The sequence below is a fragment of the Sciurus vulgaris genome, assembly GCF_902686455.1.
Source record: "Sciurus vulgaris genome assembly, chromosome: 18".
Taxonomy (NCBI): Eukaryota; Metazoa; Chordata; class Mammalia; order Rodentia; family Sciuridae; genus Sciurus; species Sciurus vulgaris.
In genome coordinates, this window is record NC_136479.1 from 10,875,243 (window position 1) to 10,896,673 (window position 21,431).

Consider the following 21,431-nt stretch of genomic DNA (forward strand, 5'->3'; position numbering starts at 1 on the left):
GGTAATAGTTTTTGATTCATTCTCTTATATTTTCCTTCCCCAAACCCCTCCCACTCCTTTTCCCTCTATACAGTCCCTCCTTCCTCCATTCTTGCCCCCCTCTCACCCCCCCATTATGTGTCATCATTCACTTATCCGTGAGATCATTCATCCTTTGGTTTTTTGAGATTGGCTTATCTCACTTAGCATGATATTCTCCAATTTCATCCATTTGCCTACAAATGCCATAATTTTATTATTCTTTATGGCTGAGTAATATTCCAGTGTGTGTGTGTGTGTGTGTGTGTGTGTGTGTGTGTGTGTGTATCACAGTTTCTTTATCCATTCATCAACTGAAGGGCATCTAGGTTGGTTCCACAATTTGCCTATTGTGAATTGAGCAGCTATGAACATTGATGTGGCTGTATCTCTGTAGTATGCTGATTTTAAGTCCTTTGGGTATAGGCCAAGGAGTGGGATAGCTGGGTCAAATGGTGGGTTCATTCCAAGTTTTCTAAGGAATCTCCACACTGCTTTCCAGAGTATCTGCACTACTTTGCAGCCCCACCAGCAATGTATGAGTGTACCTTTTTCCCCACATCCTCACCAATACCTGTTGTTGCTTGTATTCTTGATAAATGCCATTCTAATTGGGGTGAGATGGAATCTTAGGGTGGTTTTGATTTGCATTTCTCTTATTACCAGAGATGTTGAACATTTTCTCATGTATCTGTTGATTGCTTGTAGATCTTCTTCTGTGAAGTGTCTGTTCATTTCTTTAGCCCATTTATTGATTGGGTTATTTGTATTCTTGGGGTAGAGTTTTTTGAGTTCTATATATATTCTGGAAATTAGTGCTCTATCTGAAGTAAGATAGAGCAAAGATATTCTCCCACTCTGTAGGCTCTCTCTTCACATTACTGATAGTTTCCTTTGCTGAGAGAAAGCTTTTCAGTTTGAATCTATCCCAGTTATTAATTCTTGCTTTTATTTCTTGTGTTATGGGAGTCCTGTTAAGGAAGTCTGATCCTAAGCCAACATGTTGAAGATTTGGACCTACTTTTTCTTCTATAAGATGCATTCAGTAAAGTAGCAGGATATAAGATCAATGCTCATAAATCTAATGCGTTTTTATACATAAGTGATGAATGTTCAGAAAGAGAAGTTAGGAAAACTACCCCGTTCACAATAGCTTCGAAAAAAATAAAATACTTGGGAATCCATCTAACAATAGAGATGAAAGACCTCTACAACGAGAACTACAGAACACTAAAGAAAGAAATTAAAGAAAACCTTAGAAGATGGAAAGATCTCTCATGTTCTTGGATAGGCGAATTAATATTGTCAAAACGGCCATACTACCAAAAGTGCTATACAGATTCAATGCAATTCCAATTAAAATCCCAATGACGTGCCTTACAGAAATAGAGCAAGCAATTATGAAATTCATCTGGAAGAATAAGAAACCCAGCATAGCTACAGCAAACCTTAACAGGAAGAGTGAAGCAGGGGGTATCGCAATACCAGAACTTCAACTATATCACAAAACAATAGTAACAAAAACAGCATGGTATTGGTACCAAAATAGACAGGTAATCAATGGTACAGAATAGAGGACACGGACACAAACCCAAATAAATACAATTTTCTCATACTAGACAAAGGGGCCAAAAATATGCAATGGAGAAAAGATAGCCTCTTCAACAAATGGTGCTGGGAAAACTGGAAATCCATATGCAGCAGAATGAAATCAAGTGATTCTTGAAATGTAAGCAGGCAGATGAAGCACAGCCTGAGAAAAGGCAGAGTGAGAAGATCAACTAAAATCAACCTGCTTAACAACAACCCCTAATACAATACCATCACATTAACTTTGAGATGACAGATGTGTTCATTTGCTTCACTATGGTGATCGCTTTGCTATCTCTGCGTTTTAGTCAGCATCTCAACTGTGACCAAAATGCCTGACAAGAACAACTTAGAGAAGGAGAAGTTTATTTGGGCTCATGGTATGACAGGTCCAGTCCATGGTGGACCAAGTCCATTACTCTGGGCCCCAGGTGAGGCAGGACATCATGGCAGAAGGGCCCGGTGGAGGAACGCTGCTCAAATCATGGTGGGGTCAGGAAGAAGAGGGGAGGACCATGGGAAGATGCACCCTTCCAGGTCACGCCTCAGCAACCGCCTCCTCCAGCTGTGCCCCAGCGGCCCACAGTCACCACCCAGGCAGTAAATGGAACCAGGACAGCTGATCAGATCACAGCTCGCACAGTCCAGTCCCTTCCCCGCTCACCATGCTGCATTCATGAACACAGGAGCTTTGGGAGGACACCTTACATCCAGACCAAAGCAACACCTGTCTTGTAACGTCATGCTGCAAACCTCGAATACGTTCAGCAAAGCTCACTTAAAAAGAAAAGAAAGACCGAGGCGGTGCAGAGTGAGCACAGAGCTTAGGACCCGAAGATGGAACCAGCAAATAAATGACGTGTCCTACGCCTGCCTCTGGGACCCAGTCCTCTCAGTGGCTCTCCAGTGGCACCATCGCCCTTTCAGACAGTCTCAAACGTGTGGCCCTAGGTTGACTCCAGCCTGCAGATGAACTTGAATTGGTCTGCATGATATTGACCCCATGGTAGTCTTTTGTTTTAAATAGTTGCAAAGTGTACTGCATGAGCAGTTTCCTCAGAAGAATCTAGATTTTCAGCTTCTTAAATTAAAAAAAAAAAAAAAAATGTAAGATTGAGCATCCTCGAGCCGGGTTTCCTGGGCCAGCTATTGGCTGAGTGGAGACAAGAGGGCCTTGTCATTTTCCACCACATTTACGCCAAGGTTCCCCATGCCTGGGCAGACTCATTCCCTGACACAGCTGCCGGGCCTTGTAGGGCCTGAGTACTCGATCCTGGCCTGCGCCTTAAAATCTAAATCTGTGGGTCTGGCTCTTCATCCCCGGGCTTCTGTTTTACTTTTCCACTCTTCCCTCACAGTGGCATACACACACACACACACACACACACACCACACACACACATTTTGTTTGTTTGTTTTTGTGGTCCTGGGGTTTGAACCCAGGGCCTTGTGCATGCCAGGCATAGCACTCTACCAACTGAGCTATATCCCCAGCCCAGCACACACACATTTTTTCTTGAACACAAACTTCTGGAGTTCTCCTGACCTCCAACAATGTTTTCTTAAACTTTCCTGTATCCCCTTGATTTCTGTCTATATTGGTCCAAATAGCACAGTCTTACATGCAGAACACACTCCTATGCAGAACGCTAATTGTCCCCCTCTCTTTTATGCTCCTTAAGAATGTCGTCATTGCCTCCTGGAACCCTGCTGCCCTTAGCACTATGCCTACTGAATTTTTAGTTCTTAACACTAAAAATTAAAAGTTTGTTTAGAGCTTAATGCAGTTTCTGGGAGTTGGGATGGCCATCCCCAGATATGCTAACCTTCTGGTGGGAGGGACTCTCAGTTGACAAAGGGACTAAGCACCCAGCACCTACTCAGTGGCAGGCCCCTCCCAGGCAAATTCTAATCACCCTGGCTCTAACCTTATTTATTGCAGAAGGAAGTAAATGAGGAGACCTGCAATGGTGACATTTTATCCACCACAACTACAACCTGGCTAGAGACTTCTGGAATCTGATGCTGTATCCCCCTTCCCACCACCCCTTTTTCCCACCACAATTAGGACCTAGATACCATCCTTCTGGATTCAAAAAAAAAAAAGAATTTTGTAAGGTTGTATGCAATAAGCTCCCATCTCAAAAGAAAACCATAAATTGTGCTTCAACCACTCTTAAATGTCCATAGTACTTGACCCAATAGTATTCTTCTTAGTATTCTACTTTAATGAAATAATCTCATGTGCAGTCAAAGGTTCATGTTCAAAGGTGTTCACTACAGCATAATTTATTAATGGGGAAAATAAACAAAATCATCAAAAGAATAAATTATGATACATCTCTGCAGTAGAATACCATGTGTTTAGTTTCTAAGTGGTTTTGAAAAATATTTGATCAGGTAGTGTACTTATAGAAGAAAGGAAAATCAAAGGAATTCTAGAAGATTCTCTGTCTGAAGCAGAAGATTTCTTTTCTGGAATCACACAGTCTATGGTAGAAGCTGTAGCTGAAGAGGACAAACAAAGTGTTTCAGAAATAGTGTCATCAGCTTGTGTTATGACTGTAGAATCAGGAATTTGCACTGGGGATGAGAAGATAGTGAGCAAAAAGAATATTTCTGAAAAAAAGCAACATGGATGAAAAGGAGGAGAATGAAATTAACACCAAGGAAACCAGAATGGATCTACAGATAGGAACAGAGAAGGATGAAAAGAACAAAGCTAAGATGGCTGCCGAAAAAGTGGAGAAGATTAAGGTAGGAGTGAAAGAAAAGCCAGCAGAAAACACTGCAATCAAGGCCTGCCCAAATAAAGAGTGAGTCAGACCAATGAGCCGGATGGAACTGCTAAAACCAGTATGCTGGCTCCATCAAATGCATCTAGCAGTAAATCAGACATTAAGGCTGCTATGGTCTCTTCTCCTAAGGCAAAAACTACAGCGTCAAAAACTGAAAATCAGAAAAGTTTTCTGTGCTCAGTGATCAAGTAAATACCAAAAAGAAACTTTCAGCCAAGGAACTTGGTCTAATGAAAAGTACCGGGTCAGGCTTGGCAGAAAGCAGAAGTAAACTCAAACTCACTCAGAGTGGTGTCACCAGAGGAGGCCTTGGAAAGATCTCAGCCGTGCAAGGCAAGGATTCTAAACTGGATTACAAGGAAATAACCAAACAGTCTCAGGAAACAGAGGCTAGACCTTCCATTATGAAACGGGATGACAGCAACAATAAGGCTTTGTCTGGGCAAAACGCTAAGAATTTTAAAAGCACCACTGTGTAGAAGTTCCAAATGTAAACAGGAACCATTATTTCCAGTTAACTTGGATGAATTTGTTACTGTGGATGAGGTTACAGGAGAAGTGAATTCTTCTCAAGCCAAGCAGAATCCATTAAAAGGAAAAAGGAAAGAAGCTTTTAAAAATACTCCTTCCTCTGAACTTAACTTGAAAAAAAAAAAAAAGAAAGAAAGGGAAAACCTCTGCTTCCCGTGGTGTTGAGGAAGAATTATCTTTTGTAACATTGGATGAGATTGGGGAAGAGGAAGATGCAGCTGCACAAGCTCTAGTCACTGTGGATGAAGTAATTGATGAAGAAGAACTAAATATGGAAGAAATGGTAAAAAATTCAAATTCACTTCTTACATTAGATGAATTAATTGACCAGGATGATTGCATTCACCACAGTGAACCGAAAGATGTTACTGTTCTGTCAGTGGCTGAAGAAAAAGATCTTCTCAAACAAGAATGTTTGGTAACTACGGATGAAATTGGAGAAGTAGAAGAGCTACCTTTAAATGAGTCAGCAGACATAACTTTTGTCACTTTAAATGCTAAAGGAGATGAAGGAAATGGTGTAAGGGATTCCATTGGGTTCATTTCTTCTCAGATGCCTGAAGACCCTTCTACTTCAGTCACTGTAGATGAAATACAGGATGACAGCAGTGATTTGCATTTAGTGACTTTGGATGAAGTAACTGAAGAGGACGAAGACTCTCTGGCTGATTTTAACAACCTTAAAGAAGAACTTAATTTTGTTACTGTTGATGAAGTTGGAGAGGAGGAAGATGGAGACAGTGATTTAAAAGTTGAATTAGCACGAAGCAAAAATGATGGTCCTCTAGATAAAAGAGGAGATAGAAAGAAGAGAGCCAGGGACACAAAGAAGACAAAACTTGAAGCCTTGTCCCAAATGGGTCCAGTAAATGAGAATATTACAGAAGATCTGAAAACCATGATTGAAAGACACTTAGCAGCTAAAGCACCAATGAAGAGAATTGGAACTGGTGGTAAAGCACCACCCTCAGAAAAAGCTGCTGCAACAGAATCAGCAAAGGGTGAAGAGGCCTTCCAAATTAGTGAAGTCGATGATGTCGCTGGCTCTTTGTGGTTCCAAAATCCGTGGATATTTGTCACCACCTGCAGCAACAACTTGCATGGGTCTTATGGGTGGTGGAGTGGAAACTGAGGCACTTCTATCTTTCTCTTTAGTGCACTGCTTTCTTGCTTGCTTGTTTACTTATAGAGGATAGAGGAAATGAGGTTTACTTGCTTTGAGAGGAGAGAGAGACCCCGCTTATCAGACAGAAAGAGACTTTGCTTAAGAGAGAAACTTTGAAAGACAGACTTTGCTTAGAGCTTAGAGGAAGAGACTTGCTACACCTTAAAGTCCTGCATCCTGTGAACTAAGGTACGTCTACCTAAGTGCCCTACTGATGCGTCTCAGTTCTCCGTTCTGCGATCTGCCTTCCACCGCTGCCCCTACTCGCTGCTGCCGCGCGTGTTCTTCTGCTTCTCTGTGTGTCCTAGCTGCTTTTCTGCTAATGGCTGCTGTAGCGTGTTTTTCCCTCTGGCTGCTGCCGCGCATGTGTCTTCTTCTACTGCTTTTCTGCTATTGGCTGCTGTGTGTCCCTACTAGCTGCTGTGTCCTTTCTTCTAGCTGCTGCGTGTGTCTTCTTCTCTGGCTACTGCCTTGCCGAGTGTCTTCTGCTGCTGTTTTTCTGCTAATGGCTGCTGTGTCTCTGTCTCGCTCAGCCTACGCTTATATCACCTCCAGGAGGCGGAGAGCAGGGCCACGCCTCTTACGCAAAGATTAGGCAAGACGCTCCTGAGCAGGCAATTAGTGCTCGAGAACACATGTGCATCCATTGTGTGCGTGGACGATAAAATCACCTGAGTGTGCTTATGTCAATTAACCTCCTCGCTGCCGATGTGATCAGGCGCCATCCCAGCGCCGCCAACATGGCACAGCCCCCAACAAATGGAGAATCTGGATTAAAGGATTCAGAACCAGATGGAAAACGCAAGAAGATTGAAGACTCTTCTTTAGGCAAATCAGTGACACCTGATATCCTAGAAGATTTAGATTTTCTTGTACTGAAGGCTGGATTTTTCTGTCCAATTTGTTCCCTCTTCTACTTAAGTGAAAAAGCAATGACAAATTACTGCAAGAGTACACATAATAAGCAAAATACAGAGAAGTTCATGGCCAAGCAAAGAAAGGAAAAGGAGCAAAATTAGGCTGAAGAAAGAAGCTCCAGGTGATTGAGAGAAAGGGGAAAGAATTCATTAGAAATTTTTTTAGAGTCCAGTTGATTTGTGTATTTTTGTTATCACTTAATTTGTAATTTTTGTTTCAGAAGCAAATATTCATGTTGTACAAATTTCTGATTGCCCTTGATGTAGAGAGACTGATGGGGCAAGTACGATGGGTTTGATTTTTATATCAAATCATCAGGCATGGAGAAATGTCTTTTAGAAGTGTTAAAATAAATGTTTCTACTGTATATTTTATAAAAAAGAAAGAAAAATATTTGAGAATATAGGAAATTTTTCCTATTGTGCTAAGTGAAGAAGCAATGGTAAATGTTGTATGTAGAAGTGTTTGGGGGAAATGCTGATGTTTACTGTTATCTGCAACTTATTTTGAAAAGCACTATAAAAATGGAAGGATGGATGGAAGGATGGATAGATGGATGGATGGATGGATGGATGAAGAGATGGACAGGTGAAGAGAGGGATGGATGACTAGAAAAAAAGAAAGAAAGAGGGTGGATGAGACAAGGGAAGGGGGAATGGAAGGAGGACCGGATAGGTGATAAAGCAAATCAAGTAACACATAACGGTAGTAGCTACATGGTCATTCACGGGTGTCCATTATGTAATTCTTCCAATTATCTGTATGCTTAAATTTTAACAGCAAAATGTTGAAAGAATATGTGCAAAATATAACTGTTTATAGTATACATTTGTAAACATAAACATGTGACTATATTCACATAAATATTTGTACATGGATGCTCACTGAGATAACATGAAAAGAAAACAAACAGATGCTATCAGTGATTTCTGGTAGTGGCATTATTGGTGATTTGGACTTTCTTTTTAACACTTTTGTTCATATTTCCCAATCTTTGAACAATGAGTCCATATTACTCTAATAATTAGTTGTGGGGGAGGTATTTGAGAAGAAAGATCACCAGAAAAGAACACTCAGTGCCCCTTATTCTCTTGTCTTGGATTTAAAAGCTGAGAACATCTCTGAAAATAATAAGTTGTAAAGAACAGAAAATCCCGCCAAGAATCACTCCTGGGCTATGACCCTCTCAGGTAGCAGAAGGGAATCAAAACTGCACTGTTTTCCTGGAGCAGAGCCACAGGACAAGTCTGCAGCTAGAACGTGGGCACAGTGCTGATGAGCATAAGACAGATGGAGTGATTCTCCTCCAGGGGAGGCTCGGGGGTGAGGCCAAGGAGCAACGAGGTGGCAGTTATGAGGGTCCCAGGGGCCCACACGTCCACAGACCCTGAGCGGAAGACTGTGAGTCAAGACATCAATCCTGTCCTCTCTCTGTTCCTTTCAGACACAGAACAGCATTTCTGGGATATCTTTCATCAAAGACCAGGAAGAAGGAGAAGTGACTAGATGGGAGAAGTTTGTTCCCCAGGATCCCAGAGCCCCAGCCAAACTCTCCACCCAAACTTGCCAGTTTCGAGCCATTATTCACGTTTGGACCACATACCATTTTATAATGCCAAAGTGTATGCAAGTCACAATTTTTTAAAATTTGAGAGCATGCTCAGAATTCACATATTCATTGATAACAAGAGCCTAAAGGAAATCAGGAAATTTTTACCCTTGAGCAACGCAGATCCTCTGGGAAGAAATGATGATGGTGGTGATATTTGCCAGGTAAGTGTTGGTTTTCCCTGTCAAAGGGCTCTATTTATAAATGTACTCGTGGAGTTATTTTAGACTTGTGTTGCTCATTTACATAGGGCAGATTTCAAACTAAGTCCTCATGTTTCACATTATTTTGTTGGTAAGTGATGTATTAACTGAGGTGTCTGCAAAGACAGGGGAAGAGGACCACAGAGAGGGATTGGGCATATCAGGCAGAGCTTTGTAAAGTCCTGTGAGACTTTTGGTTTTTATACTCAGTAAAATGACCCACTGCAGGTTCTGAGTAGAGAGAGGACCTGATCTGAATCTCACTTAAAAGGATGACTAGAGGGAACACAAGGGCAGAAACCAGACTCCCAGCAGAGGAGACCGTCTTGGTGACCAGGTGAGAGGGGACCGGATCTCAGACCAGGCTGGAGAGGGGCGAGAGGCACTCAGGTCCTGAAGATCGTTTGATGATACAGCGAACAAGATTTCCAACTGAAATACTTGTCTTTCTTTGGTGTTTTAAAGGACAGAGGGGAGAATAAACCTTCAAACAGTCAGCAAACTTCAACTTGTCGGATTCTTTCCACTCGTGGTTTGTGGAACAGGCATTGAAAGCTCCCTGCCCCACCATCTCCTACTGCCCAACACACACACTGTCCTCCAGAGTTTAGTCTCATTTCATGACTATTACCTCTGTGTCCCCATAATTCTCCCAATAAGCGAGAAAGAAGTGTGTGTGTGTGTGTGTGTGTGTGTGTGTGTGTGTGTGTAGAAGAATGTACAACTAATGTGGAAAAATATCCGATATGTTATTAACTGACAAAAAGCAAATCTATAATAATATGCTATCATTTTATGAAGGAGAAAAAATACTTTATATTTATATTTTGATTACCTCTGGAAGAATAAACAGGAACTCCAGGGAGAGGAGGTTGGGAAATGAGGGACAAGGAAAGGACAGAGACCCTCTCCAGGGCAGGTCCCACGAGTCTTGTCTCAAGCATGTGCTTACCTACACAGAATAATAGATGGTTATGAAAGAATAACCCCACAGACATTTCAGCTGTGATTTCAAGTGCCTGAGATATTATTAATAGGTGAACAGCACTTTGTGGTGGTAGTTAAAGGAAGCAGATAGATCTTGTTACATTAATTATGTTTTAAACATTGTCTTAGGAATAATCTTGAACATGAACAGAAATAGGTAGAATAAGGTGAGTTACCCTCCTACAACTCTTCCTATAAAGGACCAGGTAGTAAATACTTCAGGCTCTGCACACACCGCAAGGTTTCAGTTGCAGCAACTCAACTCTACCACTGTAGTGCAAACTCAACCAGAGAAGGGAGTGCACAAGGGGAAGTGGAGGCATTCAGACCAAACTAGGAAAACAGGCACTGGTGGCATTTGGCCCCTGGACCACAGTTTTCTGATCCCTGATATAAATAAGCCCCTCTGTACCTATCCCTCCACCCCAAATACCATTAACTCAAGGCCAGTCTGCCCCATCACCCACCCACCCCCAAATTACCTGGAAGAGAATCTCAGACATAGTATCACTTCCTCCTCAATGTTTTTATTAAGGACTTACCTTTCACAGTCAACAATATTAATACTTTTAATAATTACTTTATTACTATCAAAATCACTATCAATATTAATATTATCAAAAGTTAGTCACTACTTAAACTTCTAGGTATCTTGTAAATGGAATACATTTTAACAGTTGTTGTTTTTTTGTTTTTTTATTCAGACAATTAAGGTCCACACAATACTTTGGAGTACCTTCTGTATTTTTTATATTGATTCTACTTCTTTGTCTTTCACCTTGTTCAATTGGGTTTTCCTAGGAAAATTGCCCAATATGTAATGCAAGACACCCTGTGCTTCCTACAAAGTATGTTGATTGCAATCTGAGGAGTGGCCACCAAGTGTGTGGTAATGCCAAAATCGTGAGCTTGAGACCCGGAGAGCCAGCCATCTGTTAATGACTGTTTAAGCAAGTCACATCCCGTCACATAAAGTTTCCCCCACTTCCCTCCCATCTCCTCAAGACTCCAGGCATTTAAAAAGGAAAAATTCCCCTGTGTGTTGCCAGTCATCTCACTCCTAGGAATTCATTCTGATAAAATATTCAGAGATCCAGACAAAGATGCTGATGGAGAATTTCATGACCACATTATTTATAACTTCACCATATTAAAAACAACCAAAACATCCAACAGTGAAGAGATGATAGTATTGATTACTATACTGCTTCATTTACCTGGTGGAATATTACTCAAGGATTAAAAAGCATATTTTTAAATATTCCTGTTGTTGTAAGTCAATGTTCTTGACATAATTTTTAAGTGAAAAAGGCAGAACATAAAACTGCATACAGATATGTGTGATCACACAAATCGTGACTATCTGGATAGGAACTAATAAAAGATTGTATGCCGGCTCTAGAGAGGAAGTTATTCACTGCACATTTACTCACTTTAAAGTTTAATGTGTATGCTTGACTGTTTTTAATCAGAACAACAACGTTATTAATTCTTTCAAGATCACTACTCCTCCCTTCCCGGGCTCCTCTGGTAGGTCTGCTTGCTCTTGACCTTCCTGGCTCACCCAGCTGGCTCCCCTTCTCAGTCTTTGCCAGGCATTAAATCACCCCATTTTTAATTTTACTCAGGACCAGAGTGGCTATCATTCTCAGCATCTGGCCTACACAAACCCAAAATAAATGGGAGTTAAATAAATGAAATCAAGTGCCCATTTCCCACCATCTGCTTCCCTTCCTGGAGCAGGACACCCAGAAAGTGACAACCACACAGCACGCTCTCTGCCGATCCTGCTAGAAAATTAAACACTCACGCGTCCACACACCCTCCACGGCCGTGTCCTTGCTGTTATCTCTGTGACACTTGTTATTTGGCAGGTAACATATTTTGATTATTTATTTTATTATCCGTCTGTCCCCAGCCCACTTGGAAAGCAAGCTCCATGCAGGCGGAGATTTTTGTCATCCCAGAGATTTTTGCCACATCCCAGTGCCTGGAAAAGCTCCTAGCATGTAGTTGTCCCTCAGCAGATATGTGTGCACTTACTGACTTTAAAAAAAATGGATAATTTATTTTTGTAGTTGTTTTTGTCTTGTTGGTAAGTTTCACCTGTTTTTATTAGTGCATCAGAATTATACATAATATTAGGGTTCATTTTGATGTAATCATTGATGCATGGAATATCATTTGCTCCACGTTCAGTCCCCAGTGCTTCCTCTTTCTCTCCCCTCCTCCCTCACCTGGGTCCACTTCCTCTACTCTCCTGGTCTTCCTCCTGTTTATTTGTTTTTTTTTTTAATTGGTGCTTTATAAATATACATAAAGGTGGAATTCACTGTGGTATATTCATATATATATATATACACACAGCATGATGTATTACTGAGTAAAAAAAAAAAAAAAAAGAATAGGTTCAAATCTGTCTCTGTGTGTGTGAGTGTGTGTAAGAGATTGAAATAATACATGCCAAAGGTTGACACTGGGGCCCTGTGCATGCACGGATAGTGGGTGAATGAGTGATTTCTTTTCTCTTGTCATTCATCTGCATTTCTTAAATCTGCTGTAATGAGCAGGCACCACTTTCGCAGCAGAGTGTCAGGTGCATTGCTTCTTAAGATGTTTCAGTAAGAGGATTTGAGATTGTTCCTCCTGCCAGGTAGACCAGGAGCCTCATAGAGTCCTCTTGACTTCTTCTCTGCAACCCCCAAGTGGTGGTTTTCGAGCTTACAGGTCACCGCCAGCCTGGGATCCTCATGGATCCTGGCAAGTGCCACCCCTTCCTATATCCTTGACCCAGCATCTGGAGGACATGGGCAAATGTGTTGAAAAGACTAGTGGCATTTTGGGAAGAGAAGAATAAAGAGCTACTACTCTTGCACTGATGGTGGTGAATCCCACTGGAATTCCCAAGAAGCACTGAGATTGTGGATTTTAAACACCCAGGCTGCAAAGGGGATGCTCACCATGGAGGACACTGAACAGCAACAGGGCCTCCACACCAGGCCCTGGGGAAGGTGATGGTTCGTCCAGCTCCACAGAGGATCACTGAATTGGGGGCAGAGCTTAAGGTACTCATGGGAGCCCACCCTGCAGGCCAGGCAGGATGCTCAGCAGTAACAAAATATTTGCCACACCCGGTGAACTAGCTTCCAAGTCACTAATTCTCTCTTTGCCTGTATTTGGAGACCAATGTATCCCCTTTAAACTGAGTTTAAAGCCACACCCAGGGCTCATGTATAATCCACAGAGGGGTCAGAGGTCTCAAGAGGAGAGAGACATTGGACTTGTTGACACTAGTGTGAGGGATGACTCTTGAGAACAATTAAAAGATCAGGGCTATATTTCACCCCAACCTGGGGAGTAACTCCTCATGTTCATACATTTTAAATAAATAAATAAAATATGAAATCGTAAACATATGTCAGAGACAAATGAACAAATATTTTAGTAGATGAATAAATAAATTAAATAACCAATCAAGTCAATATGTTGTTTAAAAGATGAGAAAGAAGGAAACCTGCCCTTCGTGTTTCTGAGGCCTTGTGCACGAATTTTGATTCCTGTGAGGCCTGCTTTCTGAAATGCTAAGCTTGAGTTCACATCATGAATAAAGGGTCTGCATCTACCCTGTAGTGAGGAGACAGAGCTTTATTCTGCTGCTGCTGCATCCATCAGCACCCTTAATAATCCTCCAACAATGGAGGTTTATCATCTTCCAGTTATTCCATTAGTCACTCTGCTATTAGGAGGGCAAGAACCATTTCATTTTTTTGTTGCCTGATCATATCTTTCAGTTAGAAAGCATCATTAAGGAACCGCAGCATAAAAACCAGGGATCCACCACTCAACAGTCCCCTCTAATGCCATGCTGGTGGGAGGCTGCCATTCTCAATGGGGCCATGTCGAATGTTGTAACTTCAGATACCTTATTTCTGTGGGGATTTAAATCACAATCCCAAAGATGTCACATGAAAGCCCTGCACACACGTTTATGGCCTATTTAGCAAAACCAGCACAGGACTAGGTATGACTGCTTATGTGGAAATGCAGCTGAACTGGGGCAGTTTGAGAGAAGACAGTAGACGGGAACAGTGGACAGGGGCTAGTTGCAGAATTCTACGTGGAAAAAGATGAAAACAGGTATAATGGTGCACACCTGTAATCCCAGTTACTCCAGAGGCTGAGGCAGGAGGATCACAAATTCAAGCCAGCCTGGGCAATTTAGTGAGGCCCTGTCTTGAAATAAAAAATAAAGAGAGCTAAGGATATAGCTCAGTAGTAGAGCACCTATGGGTTCAATGTCTAATACTGAAAAAAAGAGGAAAGAAAAAAAAGAGATGATACCCATTACGTGGACTCATGCAGAAAATAGTGTTCATTTAGATTTCAACTGGGAAATTGCTCTTCCTGTCAATAGGAGAAATGTTAACTCAAAATACAAGGCACATAAAATGATGGCCAACATCATTAGTCATCAAGGGAATGCAAATTAAACCACAATGACACATCACCACCTGCTCTCTAGAATGGCTTAAATGAAAAGGACCGACCATTCTAAGTGCTGGTGAGGAGGCAGAGCAACTGAAAATCACAGGAATGCAAAATAAGATTACACTGGAAAGCAGTTTGGCAGTTCATTTACCTTATGATTCCGCATGTCCACTCCTAAAGAATTTCACAAAAATAAATGAAAACATATGTCAACATTTATGTTAAGTGAAATAAGCCAAGCAGAGAAAGACAAATAGTGCATGGGGTCTCGCACGTATAAGCTAATATCGCTGCCTCATGAAAGTAGAAAGTAGAATACTGGTTAGGGTCTGGGAAGGTGGTGGGGTGTGGAATAGAGAAAGGTTGATTAATAGGTAGAAAATACAGTTGCACAGGAGATTAAGTTTCCAGTGTTGTATAACACTGTACATTTAAATTTGTGCATTTTGCTCTCTGTAATTGCACACCAGTAAAAACTTCCTAAAGTGCAAACCCCAATATTGGTAAGAGACTAAGAGCTGTAGAGAAGAGCAAAAGGAAAAACTAGAAGCTTTCCTGGGCAAATGCAATAGGCATTTTGCAAAGTGAACTAGAGGGACTATAGCTAGTAATGTGCTTCTTGTTAGAAATACAAACTGCCAAAGAAGAGACAAGAGAACAAAAGTCCAGAAACAAGCAAGCTCTGGGCACATCCTGAACAAGGACAATGGGGAAAAAAGCAAATGAGAGAGCAGGCAGTGTTGGGTATAGGGAAGGCAAACTCCAGGCCAACAAGGGTAAACTCTGCTCTCTTAGCTGACTAATTGTCTTGGTAATCCCTCTGCACTTCCTCTCATGATTATTGTAAATATTTGACTTGAACTGATTCTACAGCAAACTCTATTGAGTTCTCATTCCGTTGAATGGATTCAGTCATTCTTGGCTAATCTTAATGTTGTCTTCATTAAGTGCTGAGTTAAGAAGAACCAACAGCTTCATCATTGAGAGTTCACGAGGTGTCGGACACTGTGCAAGACAGCATGCAGTAGCATGCTTAATCTGACTCCACCCATAAAGTAGATGTGGAAATCGGAACTCTGACTTTACAGGTGACCAAACTGAGACTCGCTAGGATTTAAACCCATCTAAAGGTACTGAGCTGGAAGTATGAGAAGCAAGAGTGACTAACCACAGAAGTCCGCTGCCTTCCTCCAGGCGTTTGTTGTTGTTGTTGTTGTTGTTGTTGTTGTTTTCAAATTAAATGGAGTTAAGCAACTACTGGAAAATCAATGAGATTCCTGAACCCCTACATCACACATAAATGTCCAGGAAACAGAGAAAGAAGTAGTGACCAGTCAGAGCCAAGAGAGCAGTGCATACTACCCAAGGACCTGAATTCCTCTATTCAGTCACCAACATTTAAGAACCTACCCTGGGTTTCATTTATCAATATGATGGACAGGTTCATCTGCATCCTCTCATGTTAATTTGACCTCATTTTCTATTTGTATATCTTTAAAAAGATAATTCACTCTGTTGTCTGCTCCCTTTGGTTTTGTCATACATTTCTTCTGGTTATCTATATAATTATAAATTTGGATACTAAATGTAACTTTTTTTCTTTTTGAGCAAAAAAAAAAAAAAAAATAGAGTCTACCCTGTGTTTGGTATTGCTTGCCACTGACAAAAGTAGAACTGAGAGCCAAAAGCTATTGCAGCCCATTTTCCACCACTCTATCCAAATGCACTCAAGGACAACAAACCAAAACCTGCAACCTCAAGGCACTGTCTCTTTGGGAAGTCTGGAAATCCAAACACAGGGGCAGTGCAGAATAAGCTGAAAACATACAGAGAGGCAGCCACAGACAGTCTGGTGCAGGGCTGAATTCCCTACCTGCTCCAGAGGCCACCTCTGCTTCTTGAACAGTTTCATCAGCCTCTATGATTACCTTGTAATGTAGAAATTGATCATTAATCAGAGTTGCCTAAGCAACACATTCAGAATAATAAATCAGGACAGGCTCCTCAGCGACAAAGCTCTGGGAAATGGCTGGCATATTAACATTGACCGATTGCTGAGACTCTGCTCTCCGGGGCTGAAGGGGGAATGCAGGATGGATGACATGGGATGCAAAAGCCAATACCACAGGACGAGCAGGACTGATGAGACTGCGTGAAGGGAATGGAGAATAAACACCACAGAACGGCAGTGTCGCGTGCTGAAGTGGAGAGGGCGGATGAAGCTCTGGCCGTGCCACCACCGGCTGTGTCTAACGGGCATTGCTCTGCCTTCTTCAAGCCATGCCCTCATCTGTAAAATGGGGTTGAAGGCAGCCAGTCCTCAATGTCCATGGGATCCACATTCACGAATTCAACCAAAGATTGAAAAAGTGTGATAGAGAAGATTGCATCTGGGCTGAACATGTGCAGACGTTTTCCTTGTCATTATTTCCTCAACAATTCAGGATAACAGCCATTTACCTGGTATTGATATTGATGTGTGCAGGTTTCATGCAAATACTATGTCATTTGAAATAAGGAACTTGAGCATTCATGAATTTTGGTATCTTTGGGAGGTCCTGGAACAAATCCTCCAAGGATACCGAGTGACAGCTCTAATCCCCAAAATGCTAAATAGCTACACTTATTAATATATGTATGTAAAATTGTTACATGAACTGCAAATGCACAAAAATCGAGGCATTTGGGTTTGGGATGTTTTTCTCTACCCCTAATCCTGACTCAATTAAAAACTATGAGATAGAAACTATCAGAACACCAGCTTTGTGGTAGATGGACCTGGTCTCTTTGTTTGCCTCTGCATTCTCTGCCTCTTCTTGTCTTGCCTAAGCAGAACAGCAGGAAAATAGCAGGAATGATAGTGGGGGGAAGATAAAGGAAGCTGACCATACTCAAGGAACAGCACCTTTTCTTCACTCTCAGCAAACAGATGAGCCATGATGAGCCACTCTTCCACCCACACAGAGCAGCACCTGAGCAAGGGCCAAAAGGAGGCGATCTTCCTCCCCAGAATGTTCCCCAGGGGCCTGAGGAATCGGCAGAAATCCTTCTTTTTATATCAAGAGCCAACTGATTGACCAACCCAATTCCAATTCATTTCCAGCTCCTGCCATCACCCCTATGGAGCCTGGAGAAGCCAACTATTTCATTTTCCAGACTCCCTTGCAGCTAGGAGAGGTCATGTGACACAATGCAAGCCTAAGTAGAAGACATGAGTAGAGGGCATCCTCTGGGAAATCTTTCATTTTTATGATTAAAGAATATACAAGGAGCTGACCTTGAGACAGATAAGGAGTCTGGTCTACAATCACCTCATGATAACAAAGGAAAAGGCCAGAAAATCATAAAGATGTCAATTCTGACATGATGGCGCCATGGAACCCATACCAGCAATGACTTGGCAGTAATGACTTGGTGTATAATCTTACTAGCAAACTGAAGATACATGACTGATTCTCATTCTTTGTTTCCCCTTCCTGTTCAACTTCATAGTAATTTTTTAAATAAATATAAATTCTAAGAGATGAATTTTGCCATAATTTTTAAGAAATGACTTGTCCTGCTTTAAACACTAAGTTAGATTTTTTTTCTGCCCAGCTCTCACCAAAACCTTTATGAAATAAAGTCATATATATGTAGCATTGTTAAAAGATAAAGCTGATCATCACTTCTCCTAATTAAAAGGGTTCAAACTAAACTTGCAGACTAGTCAACAAAGAAAAATGAATTCCATCATCCAAGATAGTTGGGAAATCTGTGTTTCAGCCATTTCTTGCCATAAAATAAACAACACCACAGTCTCTTGCTGCACGTGAAGCCTGAGCTTCCCCTGGTATTTTCATGTAAGTGAACCTAGAGCTCAGCTTTTATTTTCAGTTGGTTAGATTGGGTTTCTATTCTTTGCCATGGGTCAGATCAGGTACTGCTATATTCAGCTTACTCTTGTCTTCTCTGGGTCTTATTTTCTTCTATCATGGTTTCACTCTCAAATGATAATAATTTTTAAAACTGTAGTAGATAGGCCATTGTTTCAGCTCTTTATGCCCTTCCTGTATTAGGACTGTATGTTCAAAACCCTCTGACATGACCATACCTCCCACAAGAGTAGGTAGAACATTTTTCCCATCCTACTGACTTGGTTTGGTCACAAGACCTGCTTTGGTCAATGGAATGGAGCCTAAGTGACATTGAGCCAGTTCCTGGAAGAAGTGTCAAGAGGAATCAGGTGTTTTTGCTCACTGTGCTGCACATTCACCACTCACTGTGAGAAGACCATGATCCAGGTAACCTCCGGTCCAAGGAAGTGAGATACAGGAAATAGACCTGAACCCAAGAGTGTTTCTTAACAATTAAAGTTACAGGGACTGGGGTTGTGACTCAGTGGCAGAGGGCTTGCTAGCATGTGGGAGGCACTGGGTTCAATCCTCAGCACCACATAAAAGTAAATAAATACCATAAAAATATTTTTTAAAAAAAGTTACAGCTACTCCTGTGTTCCAGACTTCCTCTTGTGGACTGCATAGCTACATAAACCATTTACAAAAAATTCTGTGTACATATGCCCAAGCTATACGATTTCAGCTCCCAAGAAAAAAACTTCAGTTTGCCAATTAGCAAGATTACAAATCCTCTGTGAAGTAGTTTCTGGTGTGGGTTTGGTGAACCAAGGAAATATCAGTGTCTGGATGTCTGATCTGTTAATTCAAGCCATGATCACTGCATTGCTCATCATCAAAACTGGTGTGCTAGCATACCATCTTCATGACAGCCACTATGTACCAGGCACTATGCCAGGTACAGGGAATGGAGGACAAGGCAGGTGCAGTCCCCACCCTCACAGAGTTCACATTTCCAGTGTATGTGGTTGGATGTGGGAGAGAGACAATAAATGCATGTATGAACAAATAAAATAGGTAGTAAGTGTTATGCAGAAAAAAATGTAAATCTTGGAAGAGGACAAGAGGGGTAAGAAAGGGAATGATTACATGGGATGGTCATGGAAGTCAACATTTCTGATAAGCAGCCATTTGAGCAAAGAACTCGTGAAGCCAGGAAGAGAGCTGGGACTATTGGAGAGAAGAGCATTCCAGACAGAAGCAAGAGCCAAGGCAAAACTTCAGGAAAGTCCAGACGTTTGGAACTGGAGTGAAGGAAGGAAGGGAACGGCAGTAAAGGAGGGTAGAGCTGACAAAGGAGGCACATCACACAGGCTCAGCAGGGCATGGCGAAAATTGGGAAATTGACAATATTGGACTACAAACCTGAGACATATACATTTAAAGGGAGGAGAAGGAATTATATGTATATCATATGCCTCTCAGTGTATTCTCTTTACATTTAAACACACCCCATGCCTATTGAGTGCCAAGAGTAATCAGCATTTCTAGAAACCAAGACCCATTTTATTTTCCAAATCAACTGTAAGTTGAGAGGGGAAGAGATGTCTATTCAAACCTCTTGATCTTTCCTTAGTTCAAGATGAAATAAATGCCTAACTTCACATGAGGAAATGGAGAGCATATAAACAGTACATAGAACTCAATCACACACATAATAGTCTGCTTTCTATTCTACCCGGTAAGTTAAAAATTCAACATTTAGTTTCTAAAATGGTGTCTTATGCAATCACCACAATTATCATTCTATTCAACTGCAGAGGTTATTAAAACTGCAGGTCACTTCCCTGTCAATCTATTTGTGATGTGTAGTGCTGGCTTGGATTCCAAGGATAAATGTTATCCAGTAACAAATTTAAGTTGAAGGTAATTTACAAAGTAATGATGTGCAAAGAAAATAAGTTGTGCAGACAATAAAGTTGAGGAAACCCAGGAAAACCAAGAGAAGTCATTGAAGAAATGCTAGAATTAATAAGAGTTCAGAAAGATGGCTGGATATAAGATAAATACACAGAAATCATAGCTCTCTCTTAAACCAACACTATGCAAAGACCCCTCTAACTTGCAGTAGGGTACATATGTATGTGTATGTATGCATAATGTGTGTGTGTGTGTGTGTGTGTGTGTGTGTGTAAGAATATCTTGCAAAGAAGGTTTGGTTTTTATATGAAGAAACTACAAACCTACTTAAGCATGCCAGACTCAGTGGCCCCCCTGAAATCCCAGAGGCTCAGGATGCTGAGGCAGAAAGATGGCAAGTTCAAGGCCTGCCTGGGAAACTTAGTGAGACCCCATGTCAAAATAAAATAAAAAGGGCTGGGCTGTAACTAAGTAGTAGAGTGCCCCTGGAAATGCACCCCCAAACTATTGTCTTTATTTATAAATGTTTATGGTGTGCCAGTCACTAGAATAAGTATTTTATAGATATTACTTCACATGATTTTCCCAAATCCTATATTATAGTTTTGGATTTTTGGAGGGCAAGGTTTTGTTGGGAATTCTTCTTTTTCTATCTTTTTTTCTGTAATATAGATGTGGAAACCTAAGCACAGAGGATCAAGATAATTTCCCCATGAAGAGAAAGTCAGTGTGAAATCATTGAAGCGTAAAATCTGATGGTACCACTGATGATACCGCCAACCATAAAGGATGTTGAATCATATCAATACCATTTGCACAGATAATAAAAGGCATAGATATGACTCAATATTACTTATTGTTTTTAAAAGAAAAAACATTTTAAACATAAATATTTCCTAACATGATAAAATACCTCCATTTTGCTCACCAAACTAGCATGCTGTTTACTGGGCAACAGGAGAAACCCTCCTAGAACATAGCCATGACCATTTGTTTACCAGTGGTCTACGGCACATTTCACACTACAACAGCAGAGTAGAGTAGTTAAAACAGGGACTGTGTTCAACTCCTCCCCAATAAATTACTTACTATCTGACCTTTTACAGAAAAAGTTTGCAAACCACAGCTCTTTTCAAATAAGCTTAGTAGTAGATTTTTTTAAAAAACTGCATCTAAATTAGCATGCTACACAATGAAGACAAAGTTTAATTTCACATCAGGCTAATATGACAAAAAACTGGGAAAAAAAATGTGCAAAATTTGTATCTGAAAATCAGAGGTGGAGAATATAAGTTATCTGACAATGTGCAGGGAGGTATCTTGGGGAGGGTTTGGACTCTGAGGGGTTGTAGATCAAGCTGATGTGCT

General features: G+C 41.1%; 1 protein-coding gene across 1 annotated transcript in view; it reads left to right on the forward strand.

Moving 5' to 3' along the window:
• Window positions 1-21,431, forward strand: part of LOC306649528 (zinc finger protein 638-like) — a gene marked incomplete at both ends in the record, with an annotated part of 62,655 nt that overhangs the window by 22,524 nt on the left and 18,700 nt on the right. The window contains 6 exon segments of the mRNA XM_079120536.1: window positions 4,009-4,232; window positions 4,234-4,420; window positions 4,423-4,575; window positions 4,578-4,879; window positions 4,881-5,051; window positions 5,053-6,041. Coding sequence (XP_078976662.1) covers window positions 4,009-4,232; window positions 4,234-4,420; window positions 4,423-4,575; window positions 4,578-4,879; window positions 4,881-5,051; window positions 5,053-6,041 — 2,026 coding nt within the window.